Source organism: Scyliorhinus canicula, chromosome 8, assembly GCF_902713615.1.
Source record: "Scyliorhinus canicula chromosome 8, sScyCan1.1, whole genome shotgun sequence".
NCBI classification, from domain to species: Eukaryota; Metazoa; Chordata; class Chondrichthyes; order Carcharhiniformes; family Scyliorhinidae; genus Scyliorhinus; species Scyliorhinus canicula.
Genome location: NC_052153.1, coordinates 157,781,023 through 157,795,230, shown reverse-complemented (window position 1 = coordinate 157,795,230; position 14,208 = coordinate 157,781,023). Strand labels below are relative to the sequence as shown.

General features: G+C 50.7%; 1 protein-coding gene across 1 annotated transcript in view; it reads right to left on the bottom strand.

Moving 5' to 3' along the window:
* Positions 1-14,208, bottom strand: part of pde8b (phosphodiesterase 8B) — a 436,161-nt gene that overhangs the window by 228,941 nt on the left and 193,012 nt on the right. The window contains 1 exon segment of the mRNA XM_038805541.1: positions 3,226-3,282. Coding sequence (XP_038661469.1) covers positions 3,226-3,282 — 57 coding nt within the window.

Here is a 14,208-nt window from a genome sequence, read left to right as displayed (position 1 = left end):
GAGAAGGTTAAGAGGTGTGATACACTGCACTATATGCTGGCAGGGAAGGTCCAAGTGTTGAAAATGAATATTCTGCCAAGGTTCTTGTTTATCTTTAAAGCTCACCCGATCTTTATACCAAAGGCCTTTTCTCGGAAAGTGGGCAGGATCATTTCTGACTTTGTTGGGGCAGGGAAGGTGCCGAGGGTGGGGAGGACCCTGCTATAGAGGAAGAGGCAGCAGGGCGGGGGGGGGGGGGGGGTTGGTGTTGCTGAACTTGCATCATTATTATTGGGAGGTGAATGTGGACAAGGTGCGGCGGTGGTGGGAAGGCGTAGAGTGGGTTAGGATGGGGGAGGAATCTTATAAAATTTACAGTGCAGAAAGATGCCATTTGGCCCATCAAGTCTGCACCGGCCCTTACAAAGAGCACCCTACTGAAGTCCACATATCTACCCTATCCCTGTAACGCAGTAACCCCCACTTAACCTTTTTTGGAAACTGAGGGCAATTTAGCATGGCCAATCCACCTAACCCGCACATCTTTGGACTGTGGGAAGAAACCGGAGCAACCAGAGGAAACCCACGCAGACATTGGGAGAACGTGCAGACTCTGCACAGACAGTGACCAAGTCGGGAATGGAACCTGGGAACCTGGAGCTGTGAAGCAACTGTGCTAGCCACTATGCTACGGTGCTGCCCGACAGGAAAGCTTGTAAGGGGTCTAGTGTGAGGGCTATGGTGACAGCAGCTTTGCCAATGGCGCCGAGTAGGTATTCAAGGAGCCAGGTGGTGCAGTCTACGGTGAAGATATGGAATCAGTTTGAGGCATTTTAGGGTGGAAGGGATGTCGGTGCTAATGCCTCTGTGCGAGAATCATGGGTTTGAGCCGGGGGGATGGATAGTGTATACAGGAGGTGGCAGGAAGTTGGACCGGTCAAGGTGATGGATCTGTATTTGGAGGAAGGGTTCGCCAGTCTGGAAGAGCTAAGGGAGAGGGTAGAGCTGCCGAGGGGGAGTGAGTTCAGGTATCTTCAGGTTAGGGACTTTGCGGGAAAGGTCTGAAGGGGGTTCCCTAGATTGCCAGGGTACACCCTGCTGCAGCAACCACCCCTTCCAGATGTGGAAGGGGAGGGAAGAATTGGGGATATATACAAGTGGCTTGTGGAGCAGGGAGGTGAGCGGGTGGTGAAGATCAAGGAGAAATGGGAAGCGAAGTTGGGAAGGGGATCAATTGGGGAGTATGGAGTGAAGCACTGCGTACGGTAAACGGGACCTCCTCTTGTGCAAGGATGAGCCTGATACAGTTTAAGGTGGTGCACATAGTGCATATGACTTGGGCAAGAATGAGTGGGTTCTTTCAGGGGGTAGCAGATGAGTGTGAGAAGTGTTGCCGGGGGCCAGCGAATCACGCGCACATGATTTGGAGTTGCGAAAAATTGGGAAGATTCTGGGCTGGAGTGTTCGCAGTCTTAGCCAGGATAGTGGAGGAGGAGGTGGATCCGGACCCTTTGGTGGTGATATTTGGGGTTTCAGAGAAGCCGGAGCTCATGGAGAGGAGGAAAGCCGATGTTTTGGCCTTCACCCCCTCCCCACCGCTGCCCGGCCATCGATCCCCCGTTCTACCTGCCCCCTCCATGACCAGAAAATCCACCTTATAGCCCCTCAGTCCACTCAATCAGACACCCTCTGGAAAACCCAACCCAACCCACCCCCGGACCACCAACCTTATCCCCCTCTGGACCACCTAACCACACCCACCTCAGACCACCCACCCAACCTATACCCACTTATCTTAAAATCCTACCTTCTCCTTGGCTCTGAAGTGGCTGGAGCTTTCAATTCACCTGGGGCTGGTTTCTCCGAGCCTCCGTGCCGAAAATGCGTTGAGCACGGGGGCGGAGAATGGACGTTCACACGGAAATCGTGCCCAGCGCCGCTGAAGATAATCTCCAGTCCCCGGAGAATCGCTCGGGAGTTGTGCACGCGCGATCTACGTGGGCCATTGACAGAGCCCCCCCCCCCCCCCTCCGCGATTCTCCCCGCTCAGCTGGCCAACTTCCCGGGGGCATGGTTCTATCCACGGCCACCCTGCTGGGGGGCGGGGAGATCAAGTACGTGGGGGGGGGGGGGGCCTTATGGGAAGCTGGGGTGGAGCGATCGGGCGGGTATTATTGAGTGGCGTGGGACCAATCGTTGGGACCTTCTTTCCTGGTCCAGATCCGCCGGCTGAGCCCGTCATGTCGCACGGGGTGGCTGCCATCGTGTGCATGCGCGGACTCCCGACAGGAAGTGCAGGACCCGTATCCGCAGCCTGAGCCGTGAGTAGCATTCCGGGGCCCTGCTAGCCCCCTGCAGGTGGGAGAATATCTCAGGACTTTCTTAAGGAAAGTCCAGAGTGAAATGCCAGGATATAGCCCCATTTCTGGAGACTCCAGCCCCTGATTTATGGCAGCTTGTACCGTAAGAAAAAGGGGGCGTGCCATTCTTGCATCCAACTCTGCAGCCCTCGACAGAAGGCTTCAGGAGCGTGTTGCACTGTACAGTTCTCGCTTGGCCTGAGTTGGAAAATTGGGCGAGAATGGATCGAAAGGATCTTGAAGGTAAAAAACAAGGAGTGGAGTGGCAAACCGATGCCAATTGCCACTCTGCGGATGTTTGGGTCCATTCTTTCTTTTTCTTTTTATTCATTTATGGGATGCGGGTGTCGTTGGTTAGGCCAGCATTTATTTCCCTTCCCTAATTGCCCTTCAGAAGGTGGTGGTGAGCTGCCTTCTTGAACCGCTGCAGTCCCTGAGGTGCAGGTACACCTAAAGTGCTGATAGGGAGGGAGTTCCAGTGACAGTGTAGGAATGGTGATATATTTCCAAGTCGGGGTGGTTCTTATTTCTAAAGCTTGTAAACAATAACTTTGGTAGAGATATTGAACACAGACAAAGAACAATTTATAATCATAGTCCCACTCCCCTGCCTTTCCCCTTCTCTTGTGCTTGCTTTTTGATAAAACTGGCGGAAATAGTAACGTAACCTCCAGATTTCTAAACTTAAAATAAACATTTATAAAGAGTAGTTGTCCTCAAAGTCCCCATGTCTGATTCTCTATTATCATGACAGAAGAATTGCTATTTTATTGCAGTCAGAATATTTTATAGCTGGGGTTTGGGAGGAGAAGATGGAAACCATTAGCACAGTATCTACTGGCCCACACAACTGTCCAAATGTCAAACAATGAACACAATGTTTCACCTGAAACGGATCTTGCGTCAACCTCATGGGTCCAAAGTGCACTTCCGTACTTGCAACCTGCCAGGAGGAAAAGCAATACAGTTATCAGGCTGTCCAGCAGTGAAATCACGGGAATATGCCAAAGTGAAATAGTAAAACATTTGAAAGTGTCGTCTACTTTGCTGAAAATAAATGAAAATTACACAGTTTATACTTTGCCTCAGTTTGCTATCAATTAGATCAATCGACAATCATCGCCGGGTTATTAAAGGTATGGCCAGTGATGGGCAGAATTAAAGTTTCAAAGTCCGAAAGTCCTTCAAATGTTTAAAAGATTTAACTTTAGTCTTTAGTGTTCAGTTTGTCAGGAACACATATTCGGAATCTGGCCACATGAAGAATGATCTTTCATCCAGAAATCCTCGCAGGTGGAAAATTGAGGTAAGGGGACACGTATTCTCAGCACATGAATCTCTACGCTGAGAACAATTACCTTGCCTCACACTATCAACTCTTGGTCTGGAGAAAGCATTGGGCTAAATATATTGGCATGTATTACTTTTATGACACCTGTTCATAACAAAAGCAAGTGGGCACCACAAGGACTGGAGTGTTTTATGGATATGAGAAATAAGATAATTCAGTTTTATATGCTACTCATTGGTTTGGTCAACAATGTTCAAGAAACCTATTTAAAAAGACCACGGCAGGAACATTTAAGTAACAGCATTTCTCCTTTAAGGACAAGGGCCAGTGTTTTCCGGCCGCACTCTAAGATCCTGCCGTCGGCGAACCCCTGCCGTGGGATTCCCGGCAGCAGGGGGTTCATAGAACGGGACAGCGTTGACAGTAGCGAGACCAGAAGATCCTGCCACCGACCAATGGCAAGGCTGTCTCCTCCACCCTGAAAAACATGGCGGAGGGTGTATTAAATCCCACCCAAGGTTTTAGAAGGACAAACATTTAGGCTTCTGGTTTTACAGATCTACAATAACACAGAAAGTGCATGTCTTGTTAGGTGAATTGGACATTCTGAATTCTCCCTCTGTGTACCCAAACAGGCGCTGGAATGTGGCGACTTGGGGCTTTTCACAGTAACTTCATTGCAGTGTTAATGTAAGCCTACTTATGACAATTGTAAAGATTATTATTATTAAAAAAACAAATCGGGCGGAATTTACAGCCTCCTCCCAATGACGGGATTTTCCTTTCCCGCTGAAGTCAATGGACTTTTGAACGGTTCCCTACATTTTCCAGCCCTGCCCCTTCACGGGGTCATATAACCCTGCCCATAAGCTGCTCTACCTCATTGTTAAGTGGGTTTTGTTAACCTAAAAGTGACCCCAAGATAGTGAAGAAGTTGTTTTCATGATGATTTGATGATTATTAACGGCAGAGATTGTGTATAATTGCCAGTATTCATTTTATATTGCCAAACCTCTGCAACAAAAAGAACAGGCATTTCAAAACCATGGATGGTTGTGCGCAAATGTTTTCAAGTTCTGGTTTGTAATTTTAGTTATGACTGAAATTCAGGCAAAAAAACCCCCAGCCATACCCTGTGTCGCCACTGTTATAATGTAGGAAATACTGCAGATAATTTGTGTTCGGCAAACTCGTACAAACAACAACTTGATAATCACCAGTAATCTGTTTTTTGTGATGTTGACTCAGGGATAAGTATTGACCAGGTCACCGGGGGGACTCCCCCCCCCCCCCCCCCCCCCCCCCCGCTCTTCTTCGGAACAGTGCCCTGGGATCTTCTACATTCACATGCGCAGTCAGATGGGGCCTTGTTTTAACATCTCATCTGAAAGGCAGCACCTCCAACAGTGAAGCACTTCCTCAGTACTGCTCTGTGACAGCCTTGAGTTTTCTGTCACATCCTGGAGTCAGACTTCAATGCATACGTTTATGACGCAGAGGTGAGACAGTGATAGTGGCGCCACTGATGGTGATGCATTAAAGACTGGTTGCTCTGGAGACATTGAGCTCACTGTGAGGCACAGAAAATGACATATCTCCAATCTACTTCTGCAATTAGAGTGGTATGCTTATCAGCATTTAGCATAACAGGCAGAATTCTACGTTTCCTCACCTAATTGGTGGAATGTAAAATTCCCCACATGACCTTCCCACTGGGCTTCCGCCCGCCCTGACCTCTGCAAGTTCATGGTGGGACGCTTGCCTTCCCTTGCCCCCATTGAGCTTCATAAATGGTCAATTAATGACCATTAGAAAGCATATCCCACTCAGCCTCGATTTCCAGTTTGGTGGGGGGCGTTCAGAGGCGGGAGGAGGGGGGGTGGCCCAGAAAGTGACCCTGTTCAGCCCTCGCCAGGGGAGAGATGAGGGGCGCCTCCGTCAATAGCCTCCTGTCAACATCGGGGCACCATTCCCCAAAGGTCTGCCTCTCATGGGTGTTCCCTTGCCCCACTAGCCTCTCCGCCAACACTCCCAGTCCCTGCTTCTCACCCTCCCCAGGCCTCAACTCTCCTCTTCATCCTGAGACCCCTGCGCCTGAATATTTCACCTGTCGGCCACGCATACTCGCCAGCCTGGAAGCGAATGCGGAACAGGCTCTGGCTGCAGTCGACTGGAGTGCGATTTCATGCTGGCTTGCCAATCAACAGCCAGATGGTATGAAATTGTACTGTGAAAGTCTGATCACTGCCAGGGTAAGTCGGCACGCACTGAAAAAAGGGAGGGTACAGGCTGGTACTTCCAATGTGCACGTTCATGGGGACAGACAGCTGCTGTGGAGCTGTCTCAGGGAGCTGCTAACCTGTGAAAATAAATATCAGCAGAAAAACTATGCCACGGGTGTCTAGCCTGCACAAACATATACACAGACCACTGTCCCCAGACACATTTGTTAATTTAATTGAACAAATGGGTTGAGGGACTGAGATCTGTGAATGACAAGATCACACCTGCAGTACTGATCTCTATTTAAGAAAGGATATAAATGTAGCACTAGGGGCAGCACAGTAACACAGTGGGTAGAACTGTTGCTTCACAGCTCCAGGGTCCAAGGTTCAATTCCCGGTTTGGGTCACTGTTTATGTGGAGTCTGCATGTTCTCCCTGTGTCTGTGTGGGTTTCCTCCGGCTGCTCCGGTTTCCTCCCACAAGTCCCCAAAGACATGCGGTTAGGTAATTTGGACATTCTGAATTCTCCCTCTCCGAACAGGTGCCAGAATGTGGCGACTAGGGACTTTTCACAGTAACTTCATTGCAGTGTTAATGTAAGCCTACTTGTGACAATAAAGATTATTCAAAAAGATTATTCAAATGCATTAGAAGGAGTTCAGAGAAAGTTCACTCTCATGGTCGGGTGCGGAGGTGAGCGGGGGGAGCTTATCTTATGAGAAAAAGTTGGACAGGCTGGGCCTACGTGTCCATTAGAGTTTAGAAGAAAGAGAAGTAATCTTATAGAAACAGAAGATCCTAGTGTCATGATAGGGTGGCTGCTGAAAGTATATTTATCCTTATGAGAGTGACTAGAATTAAGAGACATAGTTTAAAAATAAGGGGTCTCCCATTTACGATGGAGCTGAGAAAAATGTTGTGAATCCTTGGAACTTTTTTCCCTAAAGAGCAGGGAAGGCACCTGACTATTTTTAAGGCAGCGGTAGATATGTTCCCAACTAATAGGGAGTCAAATGTTATTGGGGTAGGCCGAAATGTGGACTTTAGGCCGCAATCACATCAGCCATTATCTTACTGAAGTGGGCTCAAGGGGCTGAATGGCCTACTCCTGCTCTTAATTCTTATTCTTGTATGTCCCTGTTGGGGCATACATCACCTTCAGCTATACGCCCAAAAATGGGCCATCACCAATTTTTAACGTATAGACTCCAATGCTCACAGGAAATGCCTGGTGCAATGCTAAATTGGTAATCTATCCTGGCTCCAGCTGACAGCTCTCAACTACTTCAGCATCACTTTTATAATCTACACCATCACCTGACTCCTTGATCAACATTCATTTCCACGCATTCTTGTCATCCTCTTTTACAGTATTTGAATTTTTATATGGTTGTTTTCTTATCTATTCATCCAGTTCATGTGGCCATTCACATGTTTATTTGGATATATTATGCTTAAACCACAATGGGTTCAGCTGAAATATCGAGGAATCAATGATACAAACTGATGGAACCATCAATTCAGCGAACAAGTGTAGTTGGATCTGAATAGAGGCTTTAATACACTTACAATAGAGCCAGCCTATTCGTCGTTGAACTTCAGGTGAAATGGCAGGCTGGCTCTCAGGCACTGATCTTTATACATCGGTCCCAGGGGGAGGAGTCCTGGGCGGAGCCATGGGAGGAGCCCAGTACAACTCTCGCGTACTCCCAGAGCGATTCCCCCTGGTGGTCGGATAGTGCAACTGCACTTACAATGGGTAGATAACGAACATATATACATGGAGTGATATTGGCAACTATATATAGTGTGAATCACATTCACCACACAAACAAGAAGGAATATCACTGTGTCCTTGTCCCACACAAAGTCCATTCATCCATCTTCCCTCTCCTGCCTGAATTACATTTGTTTTTATTCTTGCAATACCTCCAATTTACAATTCTAATCCATATGTTCCTATTCCTTCTTGGCTTCTCTACTCCCTATGCCTGCAACCTCCTTCAGCTCTCCAATCCCTCACTGCTGAATTCTCCATGCCTCTCACTTGGGTCTCTTTTGATTACCTCCTCCTTTAGTTCACCATTGGCAGCTGTGCCGCCACGTGCCTCTCGGCTCCACATTCTGGAATGCCCTCACTCACCAGTCGGTTAAGCAAAAAATCGCCCTGGCCTCCGGCTCTCACTCAGTACAGATCACGGGGTGCTGCATAGCGGACCTCACGGTGCAGGGGAGGGAGTTTATAAACTACAGGCTATATGTCCTCCCTCACCACTGCGCGTCAGCACTCCTGGGGTTAGACTTCCAGTGTAACCTCCAGAGCCTAACATTCAAATTCGGCGGCCCTCACTGTCTGCAGCCTCGCGAAGCTCAAGGTCGATCCCCCGTCCTTGTTTTCAAACCTCACCCCAGATTGCAAACCTGTCGCCACCAGGAATCGACGGTACAGTGCCCAGGACCGGACCTTCATCAGGTCCGAGGTCCAACGGCTTCTGAAGGAAGGAAGGGGTCATCAAGGCTAGCAACAGACCCTGGCGAGCACAAGTTCTGGTGGTAAAGACCGGGGAGAAGAATAGGATGGTCATAGAATACAGTCAGACCATCAACAGGTTTACGCAGCTGGACGCGTACCCTCTCCCCCATATATCCGACCTGGTCAACAGGGTCGCGCAGTACAAGGTCTTCTCCATGGTGGACCTCAAGTCCGCCTACCACCAGCTTCCCATCCGCGTGAGTGATCGTAAGTACACTGCGTTCGAAGCGGACGGGTGGCTCTACCACTTTTTGAGGGTTCCCTTCGGTGTCACAAACGGGGTTCTCGGTCTTCCAAAGGGAGATGGACCGAATGGTCGACCAATAGGGTTTACGGGCAACCTTCCCGTATCTCGATAATGTCACCATCTGTGGCCACGATGAGCAGGACCATGACACCAATCTCCGTAAATTCCTCCGAACCGCAAACTCCTGAACCTGACCTACAACAAGGACAAATGCATGTTTAGCACTGACCGTCTAGCCATCCTCAGCTACGTAGTGCGTAACGGAGTGATAGGCCCCGACCCGGAACGCATGCGCCCCCTGATGGAGCTCCCCCTCCCCCACAGCCCTGAAGCGCTGTCTTGGTTTCTTTTCATATTACGCCCAGTGGGTCCCCAATTACGCCGACAAAGCCCGTCCCCTCATCCAATCAACCATGTTCCCCCTGTCGATGGAAGCCCGCCAGGCCTTCAGCCGCATCAAAGCAGATATTGCAAAGGCCACGATGAGAGCTATCGACGAGTCCCTCCCCTTCCAGGTCGAGAGCGACTCGTCCGATGTAGCTCTGGCAGCCACCCTCAACCAAGCGGGCAGACCCGTGGCCTTCTTCTCCTGGACCCTCCATGCTTCCGAAATCCACCATTCCTCGGTCGAGAAGGAAGCACAGGCCATAGTAGAAGCTGTGTGACACTGGAGGCATTATCTGGCTGGCAGGAGGTTCACCCTCCTCACAGACCAACGGTCAGTGGCCTTCATGTTTGACAATGCACAGAGGGGCAAGATAAAGAACCACAAGATCTTGCGGTGGAGGATCGAATTGTAAACCTACAACTACGATATCTTGTATCGTCCTGGGAAGCCAAACGAGCGTCCCGATGCCCTGTCCCGCGGCACCTGTGCCAACGCACAAGTGGACCACCTCCGAACCCTCCACGCGGACCTCTGCCACCCGAGGGTCACCCGCTTCTTTCACTTTATCAAGACCCGCAACCTGCCCGACTCCATCGAGGAGGTCAGGACAGTCACTAGGGACTGCTACATCTGCGCCGAGTGCAAACCGCACTTCTACCGCCCCAGAAAAGCGCATCTGATAAAGGCTTCCCGCCCCTTTGAACGCCTCAGCATGGACTTCAAAGGTCCCCTCCCCTCTACCAACCGCAACACGTACTTCCTCAACGTGTTTGACGAGTACTCCCGCTTCCCGTTCGCCATCCCCTGCCCCGACATGACCGCACCCACCATCATTAAAGCCCTACACACCATTTTCTCCCTGTTTGGATTCGCCGCTTACATTCATAGCGATAGGGAGTCCTCCTTTATGAGTGACAAACTGCGTCAATTCCTGCTCAGCAGGGGCATCGCCTCTAACAGGACGACCAGTTACAATCCCCGTGATAACGGACAGGTCGAGAGGGAGAACGGTACGGTTTGGAAGACCGTCCTGCTGGCCCTACGGTCTAGAAATCTCCCAGTCTCCGCTGGCAAGAGGTCCTCCCAGACGCCCTCCACTCAATCCGGTCACTACTTTGCACATCCACTAATCAAACGCCTCACAAACGCCTTCTTGTTTTTCCCAGGAAGTCTTCCTCAGGAACCCCGCCCCCGACCTGGCTGGCTGCCCCTGGGCCCATCCTGCTCCGGAAACCCGTTGGTCGAGAGGGTCCAGCTGCTCCACGCGAACCCGCAGTACGCGTATGTGGAGTATCCCGACGGAACACAGGACACGGTCTCCCTACAGGACCTGGCACCCGCCGGATCCCGGCCACCGCCCCCGGCGCCAGCGCCCCCAACCACCCGCCAACCGCAACTGCTACTGGCAGGCGCTCCCCTCCCTGCCGGGCCGACACCCTTACACCCGCTGCCTAGAGGACCGGATGACCCTCCCCCGGCCCGGCCCTCACCAGCTCCGACTAGGGGTACGGACGCAGCCACAAGGACTGTATCATCGCTCCCGGAGTCACGGACGCCTGCAACTCCAACGACTCCAGCGAAGCTCCGCAGGTCGCACAGGATATCCAAGGCCCCCGATCGGCTGATCGAGTCTATGTGAACTGTTGATGGACCCTTTTTTCTTGCTTGTTCTCTCGTTTTTCTCTCTCAAACCTATATATAGTTCCTGTGTTCTGACTCGACCCTGTACATACTACCAGTCTCTTATCCACTCGCACAGGACACACCCCCACCCTCTCTCTCCATGTCCGCATTCCCCGTACACGCCCCCCCCCCCCGGTTCCTTTCTCAACAAGGGGTGAATGTGGTAGTATGACTAGGGGTATTACGGTACCTGGGAGTGTGAGCTGCCATTGGTGCAGAGGGCTCGCTGCCCATTGGCCCAAGTATCGTGTTCTCTGTATTCCTATTGGCCAAGAGGAAGGTAGCTCCGCCTATGAGGCGGGGTATAAGAACCCATGACCCCAGCAGCCAGGCCATTTCTGTACGTCTGCTGCCGGGCTCACTTCTTGCTGATTAAAGCCTTTCGTTTCGGACTTCACCTACGTTTCGTGTCCATTGATTGTGCATCAGTGAGGATGAAGTCTGGTATGTTTTTCCCTCTTGTTGATTCCCTCATCACCTATCGCAGACCCTGTTTAGCAGCTATGACCTTTAGAACGCAGAAGCTCCGTCTGCTAGTGCTACTGAGCTACACGTTATGGACATTCAAGTGCCCCACTCAGAGTATATTCTGTACCCTTGCCACCCTCAGTGTTTCTTCCAAGTGGTGTTCAGCATGGGGAAGTACTGATTCATCAACTGGGGGTGGCCGGTACATGGTAATCAGCAGGAGGTTTTCTTGCCCATGTTTGACCTGGTGCCAAAGAGACTTTATGGGGTCCAGAGTCGATGTTGAGGACTCCCTCCCACTGTATACCACTGTGCCGCCACCTCTGCTGGGTCTGTCCTGACAGTGGGACAAGACATACCCAGGAATGGTGATGGTGATGTTTGGGAAATTTTCTGTAAAGTATGATTCTGAGTATGACTTTGTCAAGCTATTGCTTGACTCGTCTGTGAGACAGCTCTTCAAATTTTGGCACACGTCCTCAGATGTTAGTAAGGAGGACTTTTCTGGGTCGATAGAGCTGAGGTTGCCGTTGTCGTTTCCAGTGCCTAGCTCAATTCCAGGTGGTCCGTCTGGTTTCATTCCTTGCTGTATGATATAACTGAGTGGCTTGCTGACTATTTAAGTGCCAACTAAATTGGTTTGGGTCTGGAATCAAATGCAGGCCAGACAGGGTAAGGACAGCAGATTTCATGCCCTAAAGGACATGAGTAAACCAGATGGATTTTTAAGAACATTTTAATAAAGCATTCATGGTTTTATAATAACAAAAGACATAAGTACAGATATAAACATAGTTCAATACACAACACACCCCTCCATCCTCACAGTTCTCACCTAAGCTGGACCGACATAGTCTAACTCCCTCCCCCCTACCCCCCTTGCTCCCTAACCCCCCCCTTTATTGAATCTGCTGACGGTTCAATTTTCTCCAAAGAAGTCGATAAACGGCTGCCACCACCTAATGATGAACCTCTCAGGGCGAACTTGATTTTCTCAAGCCTGAAAAACCCAGCCATGTCACTAACCCATACCCCTGCTTTCGGGGGCTTCGAGTCCCTCCACGCTAGTAAGCTCCATCTCCGGGCTACCAAGGAGGCAAAGGCCAAAACATCAGCCTCTCTCACCCCCTGGACTCCCGGGTCTTCCGACACTCCAAAACTTGCCACCTCTGGACTCGGTGCCACCCTCACCTTTAACACCCTGGACAGGACATCTGCAAATCCCTGCCAGAATCCCCTGAGCTTCGGGCATGCCCAAAACATATGGACATGGTTTGCGGGCCCTCCTGCACATCGCCCACACGTATTGACTCTGCTCAGGGCATCCTCCCACAGACCCACCTCTAACTCCTTTCCCAACTCATCTTCCCATTTACGTTTTGTCTCCCCTATCTGGGTTTCCTCCGACTCCATAAGTTATTTGTAAATTTCCGATACCTTCCCCTCCCCCACCCCCATATAGAAACTACCTTGTCCTGTATCCCCTGTGGCGGAAGGAGCGGAAAGGTAAAAACCTGTCTTCACACAAAATCCCTTACCTGGAGATATCGGAACCCATTCCCTCCCGGTGATTCAAACTTCACTTCCAGATCCTCCAGACCGGGAAATTCACATCAAAATACAGATCCCCCAGCCTCTGAATCACTGCTCTCTGCCACCTCCGAAACCCCCATCCATCATCCCCGGCACAAACTGGTGATTACCACAGATTAGAGCCCACACCGATGCTCCCTCCACTCCTATATGCTTCCGCCATTGCCCTCAGACTCTCAGGGCTACCACTGGGCTTATGGAATACCGGGCCGGCGAGAACGGCAGAGGTGCCGTTACCATTTCTCCCAAACCTGTGCCCTTACATGATGCCACCTCCACCCACTCCCACACCGACCCCTCCCCAACTAACCACTTCCTAATCATAGCTATATTTGACGCCCAGTAGTAGTTCCTAAAGTTTGGTAGTGCCAGCTCTCCCTCCCCTCAGCTCCGCTCCAGAAACACTTTCTTTACTTGCGGAGTTTTACCCACCCACACAAACCCAGGTATCACCCTGTTCACCCGCTTAAAAGAGACCTTTGGAATAAAAATGGGGAGACACTGAAAAACAAGCAAATATATTGGGAGAACCGTCATCTTTACGGTCTGTACCCTCCTCGCCAGTGACAACGGGAGCATGTCCCATCTCCGGAAGTCCTCCTTCATTTGTTCCACTAATCGGCCCAGATTTAATTTGTGTAGCTGCTCCCATCTCCTTGCCACCTGAATACCCAGGTGCCGAAAACTCCCTCCCACCACCTTAAATGGCAACTCCTCCGTCTCCTCTCCTGCCCCCTCGCTTGGATCACACAAACCTCACTTTTACTCATATTCAATTTGTACCCCGAGAACCGACCAAATTCCCCTAAGTGCCGCATAATCTCCCCAATCCCCCTGACGGGTCGGAAATGTATAGGAGTAGGTTGTCTGCATATAGCAAAATTCTGTGTTCCACACCCCCCCGGACTAGCCCCTTCCAGTCCTTTGACGTTCTCAGCACCATCGCCAATGGCTCTATTGCCAAGGCAAACAACAGTGGGGAGAGGGGACATCCTTGCCTCGCCCCCAGTGCAATCTAAAATAATCCAAGCTCACCCGGTTCATCCGCACACTCGCCACCGGTGCCTGGTACAACAACCAAACCCAGTCAATGAAGCCCTGCCCAAACCTGAACCGTCCCAGGACCTCCCACAGATATTTCCATTCCACCCGGTCGAAGGCCTTCTCTGCATCCATAGTGACCACCACCTCCGCCTCCCTCCCCTCGGAGGGCATCATGATCACATTCAGGAGCCTTCTAACATTGGCCTTTAACTATCTATCCTTAACAAACCCTATCTGGTCTTCCCCTATCATCCCAGGAACACAGTCCTCTATCCTCGAGGCCAGGATTTTGGCCAGCAATTTGGCATCAACATTTAATAGGGAGATTGGTCTGTATGACCCACATTGCTCTGGGTCCTTCTCCCCCTTCAGAATCAATGAAATCGAAGCCTGTGAC